Source organism: Triplophysa rosa, linkage group LG21, assembly GCF_024868665.1.
Source record: "Triplophysa rosa linkage group LG21, Trosa_1v2, whole genome shotgun sequence".
Classification (NCBI taxonomy): Eukaryota; Metazoa; Chordata; class Actinopteri; order Cypriniformes; family Nemacheilidae; genus Triplophysa; species Triplophysa rosa.
The window spans coordinates 19,958,101-19,971,955 of NC_079910.1; the positions used below are offsets into that span (position 1 = coordinate 19,958,101).

The following is a 13,855-nucleotide window of genomic DNA, read 5'->3' on the forward strand; positions in this document are numbered from 1 at the left end:
GAAACCTTTTAAAGGATTAAAAAAGATATACACATACATCCATCTTTATTATGCGAATGTATGTCATATTGACATTTACTACCCCTACCTTAATGTACTTAAAAAAATACCATGCATTTTAGACAAGATCTCGTGTTTTTTGTTTACAACTATGCATGTCTCCAAGAATGCAATGTCTCCAAGAATGCATGCTGTGTGTGTTCTCAAAGTGTTTGCGTGCGATGCAGATGTCTTATAGTGCTGCTTGGTGTTCAACACGGCCTGTAACCTTTGACCCATGAGATCATAGTCTTTTTGCTATGAGACTTATAGCCTTTTCTGTGTTAGAGAAGTGTGTGAGACCTATAACTAGTGCATTGTTTCATATAAAAACTCAATCAGTAATACACGTCTTCATGGCCTGACCTGATGGTAGAGCGGAGAATGGGAAGCGGCGACCTGACAAGAGCTGAGATGATAGAGCTGGATAAAGAAGGACGCGGTCACCTGACACGTCTTCACCACAAAATTTCAAATGCTATTAGATTATTAATGATAATCTTAAACTATAATTTACCTTATTAGTAAGTTTATTTATTTTATTTAGCCTTGTTGTGCAAGCTCTGTGGAGCTTGTGCAGAGGCAGCAGCTTTTGCCAGAGGGGAACTGGAATCCCCTGGTTGGGCCTGGGTTCTCCTGAGGTTTTTTTTACTCGATTAGAGTTTTGGGTTCCTCGCCACAATTTGCATACTGTTTTTGCACTATTTGCCTGGCCGGGGGGCTGCTTTAGAATTTTAAAGTTTTACTTAATTAATATTGCATATAGGAATTTATAGTCTGTTATATTTGACCTGTGCTTCTCTCTCCTTTATCTTAAATGTGTGCTCTCACTGAGCGTGTGCGTGCGTGCGTGTCTGTGTGTGTGTGCGTACTTGTCTGTGTACGTGTGCGTGTGCGTCCGTGTGTGTGTGTCTATGTGTGTTAGTACGTGTGCATATTGTGTGTGTGGAGTGTTTTGTATGTGGGTATGTCTGTGTAACGAAGCTCAATAAAACGGAAGGAAGGAGGCGGGAACCGGCGAACAATCAAACATTTTAATTCAAAATAAATAAACAATAAACAGCAATAAAACAGGCCGGCAGCCCCTCACGGACGACTGCCGGCCACACAAACATAAACACAAAAGTAACAAGCCGGCAGCCCCTCGCGGATGACTGCCAGCAACACGAACATAAACAAACTTAAACAAAACTTAACATATGTCCGGGCCCGGTCCTCTCTCGTCGGCAGTCCCGTCGATTCCTCCCTTTATGCTCCCAATCTCCTCCGTCGGTGATGCGGGACCGGCGCACGCACAGCTGATTTACATTATCACTCACGCCACCGGCCCCGCCCCACGGCTCCCGCCTTCCTCACCACAGTCTGTCTTCTGTGTTTTCAACTTTTTCTTGTTTTTGCAGGTACAACTTTAATTGTTTTGCTTATAGTCAATATGTCTTATGTACAGCTGCTTTGTAACAATGAAAATTGTTAAAAGCGCTATATAAATAAAGTTGAGTTGAGTTGAGTTGAGTTGAGTTAATAGAAAAACCCAATACTGTAATAGAAAAACCACCATACTATATGTGCCTTGGCTTACCTCGCCCAACCGGCTTAACACTAGTGGCTTATAACTATGTGAGCCTTGGCTACCAAGCCAACTGGCTTAACACTGATGCCTATGACTATGTGAACCTTGGCTTTCATGCCGACCGGCTTAATTCTAATAGACGCGCACTAACTGCAATGTTATACAAGTTATGTTTTATAATCTGTCACAAACCTATATAGCAAATAGTAAACTGACTGACAGCTAAAAATACTTTATTACTGCTGCATTTTCGTTTACTTAAGCATTACAGAAAAAGTGTCCATTTATTTACCTTTACATTTGTATGCAAAGTGTCTTTGGCGGGAGAAGCAGAGCTCACAGAGCGGAAAGGGTTAAAATGAAGCGCGTTTGGCGCTAAATAAAGATATTAGAGGATATAGTGGCAAAATGTAATCAACATAAATGTCCCTGAGTGCGCGTGATGTGTACATCTCAGTTATGTACACGCGCTGCTCAATTTAAACCACAGAATATTCATATAAATATATTAATAAAATTTTCCTTTTGTGTTGTATTTTTATAATAATTGACCTATAATAAAAGACTTATAATAAGTCTTTAAAGCTGACCACCTGACCTACATTTCACTGTTGGTTGTATATTTTCTATATAACTGTGTTTGTGACAAATAAAAATCTTGAATCAATCTTAGTAATAACTGTTAATTGTGTATATAATCATTTTTAAGTGAGGCTTGAAGTGAAAAAATGCTTTATATAAAGTCTGGCCTTTAAAAGCAGCAGCCTGACTCCAGATCAGGGCTTGCTTACCAAGTCGAGCAAACGTGCTACTGCGATGCTCTAAGCTAAGAAAACCCTTACCTGTATAGTGTGAATACTTGGAGTGAGTAAATACTTCTATAATTATATATCCGCTTTATTGTCCAACATTTATTTTTATTATAATTTTTTCCCTTTCCCCCGGTTTTGGCATTTTTGGATTACACACTGTATATACAGTACGTTTCACTGCTGGATTATTGGACTTTGGTGCACTTGTAAATAAACATTGCCATACTCTAAAGCAGTAGTCACCAACTCTGTTCCTGGAGATCGACCGTCCTGCAGACTGCAGCTCCAACCCTGCTTCAGCACACCTGTCTGTAATTATCAAGCAAACCTGAACACCTTGATTAGATAGTTCAGGTGTGTTTGATTGGGGTTAGAGCTGAAATCTTCAGGACGGTTGATCTCCAGGAGCAGGGTTGGTGACCACTGCTCTAAAGAGTATCTACGGGTCAAGCCATACATTTTTCCTTCTGGACCTAAACACGTCTTGTAGTAGACTCAAGGGGACACAGTCTGGGCCTACTAAGGGGCTACTACGTTACAGAGATGGACGAGAAATAAATTACTAAAACTTGGTGCCTGATTCCTGAAAAATAATCTTCAAACAGTGACATAAAAGGATGTCATGCTGGCCCTTTAAGAGTCACTTTAAATCTTTATCCTACTGTTTCAATCTCTGTCTTAAAGACTGTAAAAATCAGTATTCATGTATTTTACAACGTTTCAGCTTGTGATTCTTTTTATGTGTGTGTGGAGGTTTTAGCAAAAGTCTCTGAGAGCCTGAGAACCTAGTACTTCTGGAGACTCCAGGTAGGTTGCAATTCTGGAAAATGGTGGCACTGGATGCTAAAGGGTTTCATGGTTTCACACCTTATTCTCCATCTTAATTCTTCATTCTTTTGCAGTTAAACTTTGTTTTATTCTTTTTTGTTTGTTTGTTTGACTGCTAACCCAATGAGCATGTTGCTACCCCATTGGTCACACCTCAATTTCTAGTATTGCATTCTTATAATGGCCATTTAATATTTTTTTACTTTTCGGTGTATATTGAATTTCTTTTTTGACTCATACCTATAAAAGAAATGGTACCTAATACTTCTGCACACCTAAATATAAAGCATTTTTCACTTTAAGCCTTTACTTATATCTTACTAACAAATTATTATAAGCGTAATTTATTTTAATTATTAAGACTGATGTTGTTAGGAATTGGTAAAATGTACCTGGAAAAAAATATGATCAGAAAATCAATGTACATAATAGGGGTGTCCTCGATTAAGAATTTACATAGTCACATCTTGCCTATCCACCTTATTTTTGGCGTAAATGTGGGCGCCGCCATCTTTGAGCTGTTTGTTTTTAGACTTCCGGTGAGCCACTATAGCTAATGATGCACAATAAATTATCGTCCATATCGGTATTGGCCGATAAATGGTCATTTTAATGTTATCGGTATCGGCCGATAATCAAATTTAGGCAGATATATTATAGGCAATAAATTATGAATAATTTCCTCTGGTTGAACCACTTCAGTTGCACGCTGCTCACAGTTAAAATCCAGTACAGTAATGTCTTTCTGTCATGATCATTCACTTACTGTTATGAGCAAAACATTGTTGATGTAGGTACAGTATGTAGATATTTATGATTGTGTAAATTATAAGAACAAAAACGTATTGTTTGAACCTGACTGCTGTCTGAATGCTTTCTCTCTTGAGACCTGTTGGACTTGTGGCTTTTGATAACACCTTTCTGGGTTGCTCTGGAAGAAAATCTTTAATTTTTTATTACCTAGACATTATACCAGAAAAGTTTAAAGGTTAAAGAATGTTTAATTAGTGTAAGGTAGGCTTGGTACATAATTTTCAGGTGAAAAATAGAATGTTCGGTCTCAGAAAATTTTATATTAATATTTGGGTACTGTATCCACCTTATTTTTGGCGTAAATGTGGGCGCTGCCATCTTTGAGCTGTTTGTGTTTAGACTCGTATTGCGAGTGAGACAAGTGTGCTGTTTTGACTGGCAAGTTCATATTTATTATGGAACCCAAAGGTACAAGCGTAATGTGTGCAGATAGAGGTTGCCATAATAGCCAGTACAAACGCAAAAAATGTCTACAAAACATTGCTTTGACCATAATACACGCACCAGAGCTGAATCTGGATGTCGTGCACCCTATGATCTGCATCCATTATTCATTAGCCTACTGGATTCCCTTTCTCCTGGACAATTGACCTACTTGACTACAATTACTAATAAACTATTACTAACATTTATTAATAAAATTAAAATACGAAATAAGGCAGATTAAAGACACAATGTGAAAAATAAATGTGTTTAGGCAAAATGCCTGAACTGCAGGGGAAAAACAAAAGCCTCAAATAGTAAAATGAATGGACATTTTCCTTAAACATCACATAACAATGCTGTGCCATTTACTAGACCAGATCTCGCCTCAAAACTATTTTCAAAACTACTCGATAATAATGAATTATTTCTTACAAACGGGAATACAGCACGTTTATTACCATTGAACTACCAATAAAGTGACTTTATTTACCGCATGTAAAGTAGGAATGCAATAAAGCATCTTACCATTTAAACAGTCTAAAGTCCCTTTCACCTTTTCTCCTGCGCACTCTTTCTCCATCCTCCTGACACACACGCATGCTTTCACTGCAGAGAATGACAAGTTCTGAAAGTCTGTGCCGTGCTTGCTATATGCAGTGATTTTGGTTATATTACTTTTTTTTCATGCAGCGCAAAGTTCAGTCTAAGTAACGAACCACGTGCATTTACAGACAAAGTGTTCATTCATATTTATATGCCCAAACATTCAGTAAGTGACCAATGTCTGGAAACGGTGTACACTACACATTCATTTGCGAGTCATCTGCAGGTGCGTGCAGAACGTGCTGCTTCTCTTTACCGGTCTCACAGAACAGAAGATGCAGAGAGACACAATCCTGTGCTGGGTCATAGCCAAACGTCATGCTCGTATGTGCCGGGGGTTTCGTTATCCAACCCTAAAAATGTCCCAAGTCTTTACATCATGAATAATATTTTTGGCGGCGCAGTGCATGCCCGTCTGCTATGCCACTGCCCATATAACCAAAATGGCACGATCCCCATTGCATAACACCACTGCGAAGATTTGACTGTGAGATTGGTAGTCGAATCAGGCTCCTCCTATCAAAGCATCGAATCTTCAACTATTCGGGGTCACCCCTAGTACATAATAATTATGCACGCACTGTACTGAATGTTTACTAGTAAGAGCTCCTATAACCACATCAAATTCCTTTTGTGTGTGTGTGTGTTCATGTTTGTATATCCCGGTGGGGACCTAAACCTGAATACACACCAACACATGGGGACTCGTGTCACCGTGGGGACCAAAATTGAGGTCCCCAGGGGCAAAAAAGCTAATAAATTGTACAGAACAATATTTTTTACAAATCTAAAAATGCAAAAAGTGTTCTATGATCTTTAGGTTTAGGGATAGGGTTAGGGATAGGGGATAGAATATACAGTTTGTACAGTATAAAAACATTACGCCTATGGACTGTCCCCACGGGGATAGTCAACCAAAGCGTGTGCGTGCGTGCGTGCGTGCAAAATAAAGCTTATTCTGATTCTGATATGTAATAATAATATGTGACTTGCGGTTTGTCAAACATGTTGTTAAAAATATAAAGGTTTCTGCTTGTAGTCTAATGCACGTTTTTATGTTTTCTCAACAGCATGAGATGGCCTCAGTTCAGATGTTTGACCACCTTGTAAGGGTAAATGGTCTTCAAGCCGTGATGTTACAGCATGGCATGACTCTACCCGATGATCTTATTTTCATTAAAGAGCAGATTGCCGGACCCCTGGATACCTCCATATTGGACACTACGGTATGTAAATGTGTCATTGTAACCCACAAGTCCTGATTACATTTTCTGTCAATGAGACGGGGTATTCTGCATAGTAGGTTATGAATAAATTGAAGTAGTTGTGAAAAAAATAAAAATGTGTATAAATTACACGTGAATTAAATACATTGTATTTTTTCAATTAAATTGTAAATGTAGGTTCAGAAGGAGTCTGATGGTATGGTCCTGCCAATCATTTTCCTACCTTACTCTTATGACCGCTCTCAAGTTCTGGCATCCCTCCACCACCCGACTCCTGATATCGCATGATATAAATTACTTATTAAATTCAGTAGCCAGTGGGGCTACCTCAGGCTGAGTGTCTGGTCTGAGCTCCTCCACAGACAGCAAGCCAAATTCGTTTACCATTACTATTTTTTTTGTTAAGACTGGATGAGCAAGTAAATTTTCAGATCCTTGGGAAGTCCGATAACTTTTCTGGTATAACCATCTTAATTTGCTTATAAATTAGAGCTGTTTTGTTATCCTTTTTAAAAATTATTCAATATACATTACATTCTTAAATTAAAGTTTGGTAGGTATAACTAACCCAATAACAACACTTTAATCAAAAGTGTATGAAAATAATCATTAGAGGAACAATGGCAAGCATTGAAAGTGCTTGCCCTAAATAAAAAATTTCGGTAACACTTTACAATAAGGTGCTATTAGTTAACATTAGTAAATGCATTAGCTAACATTAACTAACAATGAACAATTTCGTTTTTCAGCATTTATTAATCCTTGTTAATGTTAGTTTATGTCAATACAGCTATTCATGTTAGTTCATGGTGCATTAACTAATGTTAACAGTGACAACGTTTGATTTTAATAATGTATTTATAAATGCTGAAATTAACATGTAGTAATATTAATAAATGCTGTAGAAGTATTGTTAGTTGTTAGTTCATGTTAGCTAATGCATTAAATAATTGTTAACAAATAGCACCTTATTGTAAAGTGTTACCAAAATTTCTATTGAAGTGAAATTGTAGTAACCATGTTTCAGTTTCTGTGAATCCCCTCCTTCGGAAACGCTCTGATTTCTTCATAGTGGATGATAACATCTTGTAAGGGTTTATTAGGGCATGTCTGTAAGACTGGATTGTATCGTTAGCAGGGATGTAACAATATCAAAATCTCACTGTATGGTAATACCTCGGTATAAAGTCCACGGTACGGTGTTTATTGCAATATTTTAAAGAGTACATTCCTCAATATTTTTAAGGGCTTATTTTGGTTTATGGAGTGTCCGACAACAAGTTTATGTACATACATGATGTAAAAATACTATTATTTCGTAATAATAAGCAGTTTTTATTACCTTACTTCTTGACTGACTCTCAAATGATTCGTTCCGCGATTCATCTGTGTAATCTCCGCCTTTCCGCCAGCGTAGTCTGATCTGATTGGTCAGATAGTGTAGTCTGCTGTGATTGGTCAGATGGTCTAGTCTGCTGTGATTGGTCAAATGGTCTAGTCTGCTGTGATTGGTCAAACGCGTTCAGCATGTGTCGCAAATGGACCGCCTATCATTACTGCTGTATTACGGTTTGCAGGTGGTTGGATATTAACAGTGTATAGAGAGAGATGGCGTCGATTTTACCTTACCAGTTCGAGCCCGAGTCTGACGAATCATTCTTTAATCCTTATACAGATGCCAGTAAGAAAAAGGACAGTTTTAGACACTTCTCTTGTAACAGTTAGTTATCACGGCATACAGTGTACGGTGTTCGTATCTTCAGATGTTATTATAACTATAGTACACCACGCAGTTCTTGAAATAAAGACTTTGCGAGTTAATATGGTTGAACACTTACATTAGCGCAACGAGTTTATAGCTAACGTTAGGTAAACAAACAGTAACAACCCCAAAAATAACGGTAACGTTAGCTAAACACAGACATGAGATAACGTCACACAAATTTAATTTTAAGTAAAGACAAAAATAAAGAGTCACACTTACAGGTTGTGATTCGGTGGAGCTTACAGGTCCAAATAAAGTTGGTATTGCAACATCTTTTAAGGAAAGACGTTTAATGTATCCTGCAGTAAAGGCGCCAAGATTGATGAAGCAATCTTCGGTAAAATGACGCGCGCAAAGTAAAACGTTCGGTTTATACTCCTTTGGTGTCGTTTGAAAAATAAATAGTAACCATTTTTTCCTCAGAAGTTCTTCCTTTGGTAGTGAAAATAAGACTGACTTAGTTTCACTACATAGAACACAGCTTCTCTTAGACATGATGCACACGTCACGAACGAGCTAGTACAGTGTTTGGGGAGGAGAGAGTTAAGTTTTCGCAGTCAGTAGGCGGGGATTTTTCTAGTGACGTAGGTACATTGTGGTTAAAGATTCGGACAGGTCATGGCTTGTTCACGTGATTCAGAGTCGATTACCTTTTTTATAAGCTAATAACTTTGTTATTCGTTCACCTTCGGATTTACAACTTGGCAGATTGCTTACATTCAAACACGGCAAAATTAAACACTTCATGAAATGTATTTTTTATGATCTCGAGGAATGTACTCTTTAATGAAAAATTATGACTTGGAAACGTGCCATAAGCATCCTTTTTTATTTATCCTCTAATTATAACTGTTGCTTAGAGGTATGGGTTTATAGTATGAGATGGGTCAAATGACCTAAAAATCCCTTTTATAAAATAAAATAAGTGCATCAGATGGATCTGACAAAGGTAACAGCTACTATTTTTCAAACTTTATCTTAGTCCCAGAAGACCTATCGTTCCTATCACGATAATAATGAGAATTTTGCTATTTCGATAACACAATATCTATAACATTTTTACATCCCTAATCTTAGAGCAGGTGTAGCTAAATCTTAAAACCCAGAGCTCACAGCAGTAAACAGAGGCTTACAAAAAGAAAGTGAGTGTCCATTATGGTCAATTATTTGCATGGTATTTATGAACTATAAATGCAAATATTTATGTATGAAACTTGCATAGTGTTTGGAGGCTATTAAGTGGATACATGATTGAAATTCTCTATATTTTGAAGTAAAACTCTGTCCCAGATCTGCGTGTACTTATTGTAAAATTCAACCTTTTTTATTTGAACACTGCAGTGGCCATATAAAGGCAGGCCGAAGGAGAAATCATTCCTGTATGAGATTGTGGCTAATAAAAGGAATGGCATTGATGTAGACAAATGGGATTATTTTGCTCGGTAAGATGAGTTGCTACCAACTAAAAATACAATTTGATAAATTCCCAATATCTTTGCATGTTCATCATTTAGTGAAATGCTTGTGTGTGTGTGTGTGTGTGTGTGTGTGCGCGCGTGTGTGTGTGTGTGTGTGTGTGTGTGTGTGTGTGTGTGTGTTTGCGTGCGTGCGTGTGCGTGCGTGCTCTTATTTACAGAGACTGCTACCATCTCGGTATTCAAAACAACTTTGACTATCAACGTTTCCTCAAGTTTGCACGAGTGTGTGAAGTAAGAGGAAAGAAACACATATGTACCAGAGACAAGGTATGTTTGCATTTATTATGTTGAGATATTGTTCAGGTACCATGTTGTGACCAATGGATGACCAATAATAAACCTACACGATCTGAAGAAAAAAATCTGTAATTTTCTGTGATTGTCTTTATATTATATTTTAAGCTGTACTACACAAGTGTCATCGACTTTGAAGCAAACGCTAACAAATATTTTGTTTTTGTCCTTGAGTAAAAAGTATGCGAGTGCTTAGTTTCACAGAGGAAAGTTTCATTGTTATTTTTTCTTGCTCTGTTGCACTTGTGCGCATGTTCTCAAGTGGTGTTTTTGGGGGACACTTATGTCATCATCATGGCAACAGTTTGTGATCAGACAAATTACATTATATTTTTTTGGGGCATTTCAATTTTGGCCTTCTGCAGGACAAACTTTGTTATGGACTGCAGAGATGAACCGCTTGCTCTTTTTTGCATCATGATCTTAGCTGGTCATTCACATAGCACATGCAGTGTTAAAATGCCCACTATTGGTTCAGCTCTGCTTTTTTAAATGTATTACTTTTTATGCAAACAGTCTACATCTGTTTGTTATTTGTTATAGACTGATTTCACACCGCTGCCATGTTGAAATCGATAGCGAGGCAGAAGTGGTAAGAAAACGCCTCGGTTACGGATGTAACCTCCATTCCATTTGTTGTGTCGAGACAGAATGGGGTTTGAACTTGAGAACCTATCATCTCTGATTGTACTTTTAAAAGGCCAATGAACTTGGCGAATGGCATGGCATGGCATGCCAGTCTCCGCCCCATGCATGCAGGTATAAAAGGAAGATGCTTTTTTCGTGCCCATTCATTCACCTTATGGGCTGAGGAACCTGAGAAGTATTCTTGGTCGCTGCAGTGGACGGCGAAGCGTTGTGTCATGAAGGACACATGCTCCCTCCATCAGATGTTCCCTTTCTGTCGGTCTCTCGACGATTTGTCGAGACAGAATGGGGTCCATATACGAAACGCCACAGTGCTGAGCCGTGTCATGACTTCCAGCGGAGTGACGCTGGCTGGCCTGGACGAGAAACAAGTGAGCGTTACCCCGAATCATAACCTTCCAGTGGTGTAGTAAGGCATCAGTTCGAGTGTTTCAATGACGAGAGGCTCTTACCTATGGCCATACAGGCGGCGGTGGCCTTCCTACTCTAGAAACGAGATAGTCGCTTGGCACCTTAAGAGACACTAGGAAATGCTACCCCCTTGCCTGGGGGGAGGGTGTGGGGCTATGGAGACCACATCTGCCGTAGGGAGATGATACGTTGAATACCTACACAGTCTTGCTCAACTCAACTCAACTCAACTCAACTTTATTTATATAGCGCTTTTACAATTTTCATTGTTACAAAGCAGCTGTACATGAGACACATTGACTACAAGCAAAACAATCAAAGTTGTACCTGCAAAAACAAGAAAAGGTTGAAAACACAGAAGACAGACACACCCACACACAAAACACTCCACACACACAACACGCACACACACCAACACACACAGACACACACACACACACACACGTACGTACACAGACAAGTACGCACACACACACACGCTCAGTGAGAGCACACATTTAGGATAAAGGAGAGAGAAGCACAGGTCAAATATAACAGATAATAAATTCCTATATGCAATATTAATTAAGTAAAACTTTAAGATTCTAAAGCAGCCCCCCCGGTCAGGCAGATAGTGCAAAAACAGTATGCAAACGGTGGCGAGGAACCCAAAACTCTAATCGAGAAAAAAAACCTCAGGAGAACCCAGGCCCAACCAGGGGATTCCAGTTCCCCTCTGGCAAAAGCTGCTGCCTCTGCACAAGCTCCAGAGAACTTGCACAACAAGGCTAAATAAAATAAATAAACTTAATAATAAAATAAATTATAGTTTAAGATTATCATTAATAATCTAATAGCATTTGAAGTTTTGTGGTGAAGACATGTCAAGAGACCGCGTCCTTCTTTATCCAGCTCTATCATCTCAGCTCTTGTCAGGTCCCCACTTCCCATTCTCCGCTCTACCATCAGGTCAGGCCATGAACTGCATCCTGCTCGCTGTGGTAACCTTGGAACAATGAGACAAGACTGGCTGAGAGTAGAGTACTGTTCTGTACTCTTTGATGCAACAAGTACATCAGTTGTGTTTTTGGTTCCGGTTGATCTAACTAATGCAGCCTAAACCCTCTGAAGATTTATATTATGGAAGAGTAGTGTATGCAAGATTAAAAAGATGCGTCTTTAGTCTAGATTTAAACTGACAGAGTGTGTCTGCCTCCCGGACAGTGCAGGGAAGACTATTCCAAAGTTTAGGCGCTAGATAGGAAAAGGATCTACCACCTGCACTTGATTTTGAAATTCTAGGTATTACCAACTGACAGGACGCCTGAGAGTGTAATGCACGTGAAGGACTGTAATACAAAAGGAGTTCATTCAAGTACTGAGGAGCTAAACCATGTAAGGCTTTATAGGTAATAGGTCTTGCCAGTGGAGAGATCTCATGGGAGTAGAAGCGGGGCCCTAAGCAGGGGTGCGCAGAAGCGGTGGAGTCCACCGAGGGGAGGTAACAGGTTCACCAGCAGGGGAACCAAGAGTGATGAAACATCAGACGGGATGACCCAAGGGGAGAGTCACTACGTGTGGAGCACTAGTTCAGGTATAGGGGTTCGCCTCGTGAGGGAAGCCTGCTGCCGGTCTTACCTGCATGCCTAAGGCCATCAAACGTATTGTGTAACTTAGTTGACACGCGCCGGACGGCTAGTTATGGACGCTGCGTGCCGACGACCCCAAATTTTTCCCAGGTCGCCCGGCGGTGCCGAAACGAAGGGGAGAGCACCCGCGATCGAACGGAAGCGTCATGGGGCGGCGGCGACGCCCGGGGGACCCCAGAAAAATGCCCAAAGTGCCTAATTTTTGAGTCACAGAACGAAGGGTTAGGCGCTCTCTTGGGTAGAACCACGAGGGGGCGACTCGACGTACGGTCCCAGCCTAAGCCACGCGCGCCGATCAGGTTGCGACCGGGCCTCCCGAAGAGCGCCTAAGCAACCCCCTTGCAGCCTACGGGTCGGCTCCGGACCCCGACGTACACGAGAAGCCTACGCGTGCCCCTTGTAACCTATTTTGGGCGGGGCTTCCCGCTGGCCACGCCTCCATCCACAGAACGCCTACGCATCCCCCTTGCAGCCTAAACTTGAGGGAGGCCTGCCCGACGCCCCCGAAGCCTGCCCGAAGACCCGGATGCCACCCGACGCCCCGGGGGACCCCGTCTCGGAGATGACTGCCTCATTTGAGCCCAGCGGCTGTGTGACACACGCTTAAACAGCCCAAAGCCCTTTTCTTTGACTTTCGAGTCGAACGTGCACATAAAAGCGCGGTGTGCATCGACACGATGTTTTCTCACATCTGCGATTCACCCGAAGGGCCCAAAATTAGCTAGACAGAGTAAGACCCCTGTCAGTGGTCTCGTTTGCTTTGGCAATGATTTATCCAGCTTAAACCAACAGTAGAGTGTATAAGAGGACATCAAGACGAGGACGCGAACACGAGGCTATACAAAACACAGGCACATAAGCACAGGGTACAGGTACAAACACATGCGCCGAACATACGTAATACATGAGCAACGAGACAAAGTAACGTGAGGGTATATATAGGGAAAGACAAACGAGGGATAATGACACAGGGCAGGTGTGGGTAATAAGACACTCAGGGAAAGATAACAAGGAAACGAGAGGAGCGGGGCCAATGACGAGACACGAGAAAACACATGACAAGTAAAAACAAACAACTCATGGTTTTCTCACATAAAACCTAAGGACTCTGTAGGGAGTAGGGAGATATATAGCTTTAACCAACAGTAGAGTGTATGAGAGTCACAGCCCTTCACAATGATGTGCATTAAGGCTCATAGATGTGCTCCAGAAGCTTAAAAATGGTGTGTCCATTAGCTACCTATGGGAGCCGCGCCAAAAGTGTTACGTGTGGGACTTCCTGTGACCACAGGAAGTCCCAGTCGTAACTTATCT

At 40.5% G+C, this 13,855-nt stretch overlaps 1 protein-coding gene across 2 annotated transcripts in view; it reads left to right on the forward strand.

Annotated features, from left to right (window-relative positions):
* The window catches only part of samhd1 (SAM domain and HD domain 1), a 109,976-nt gene that overhangs the window by 83,166 nt on the left and 12,955 nt on the right, over positions 1-13,855 (forward strand). For both annotated transcript variants that reach the window (XM_057363298.1, XM_057363299.1), the window contains exons 7-9: positions 6,162-6,317; positions 9,424-9,524; positions 9,719-9,827. In XM_057363298.1, the coding sequence (XP_057219281.1) occupies positions 6,162-6,317; positions 9,424-9,524; positions 9,719-9,827 (366 nt within the window). The remainder of the gene's footprint in view (positions 1-6,161; positions 6,318-9,423; positions 9,525-9,718; positions 9,828-13,855) is intronic.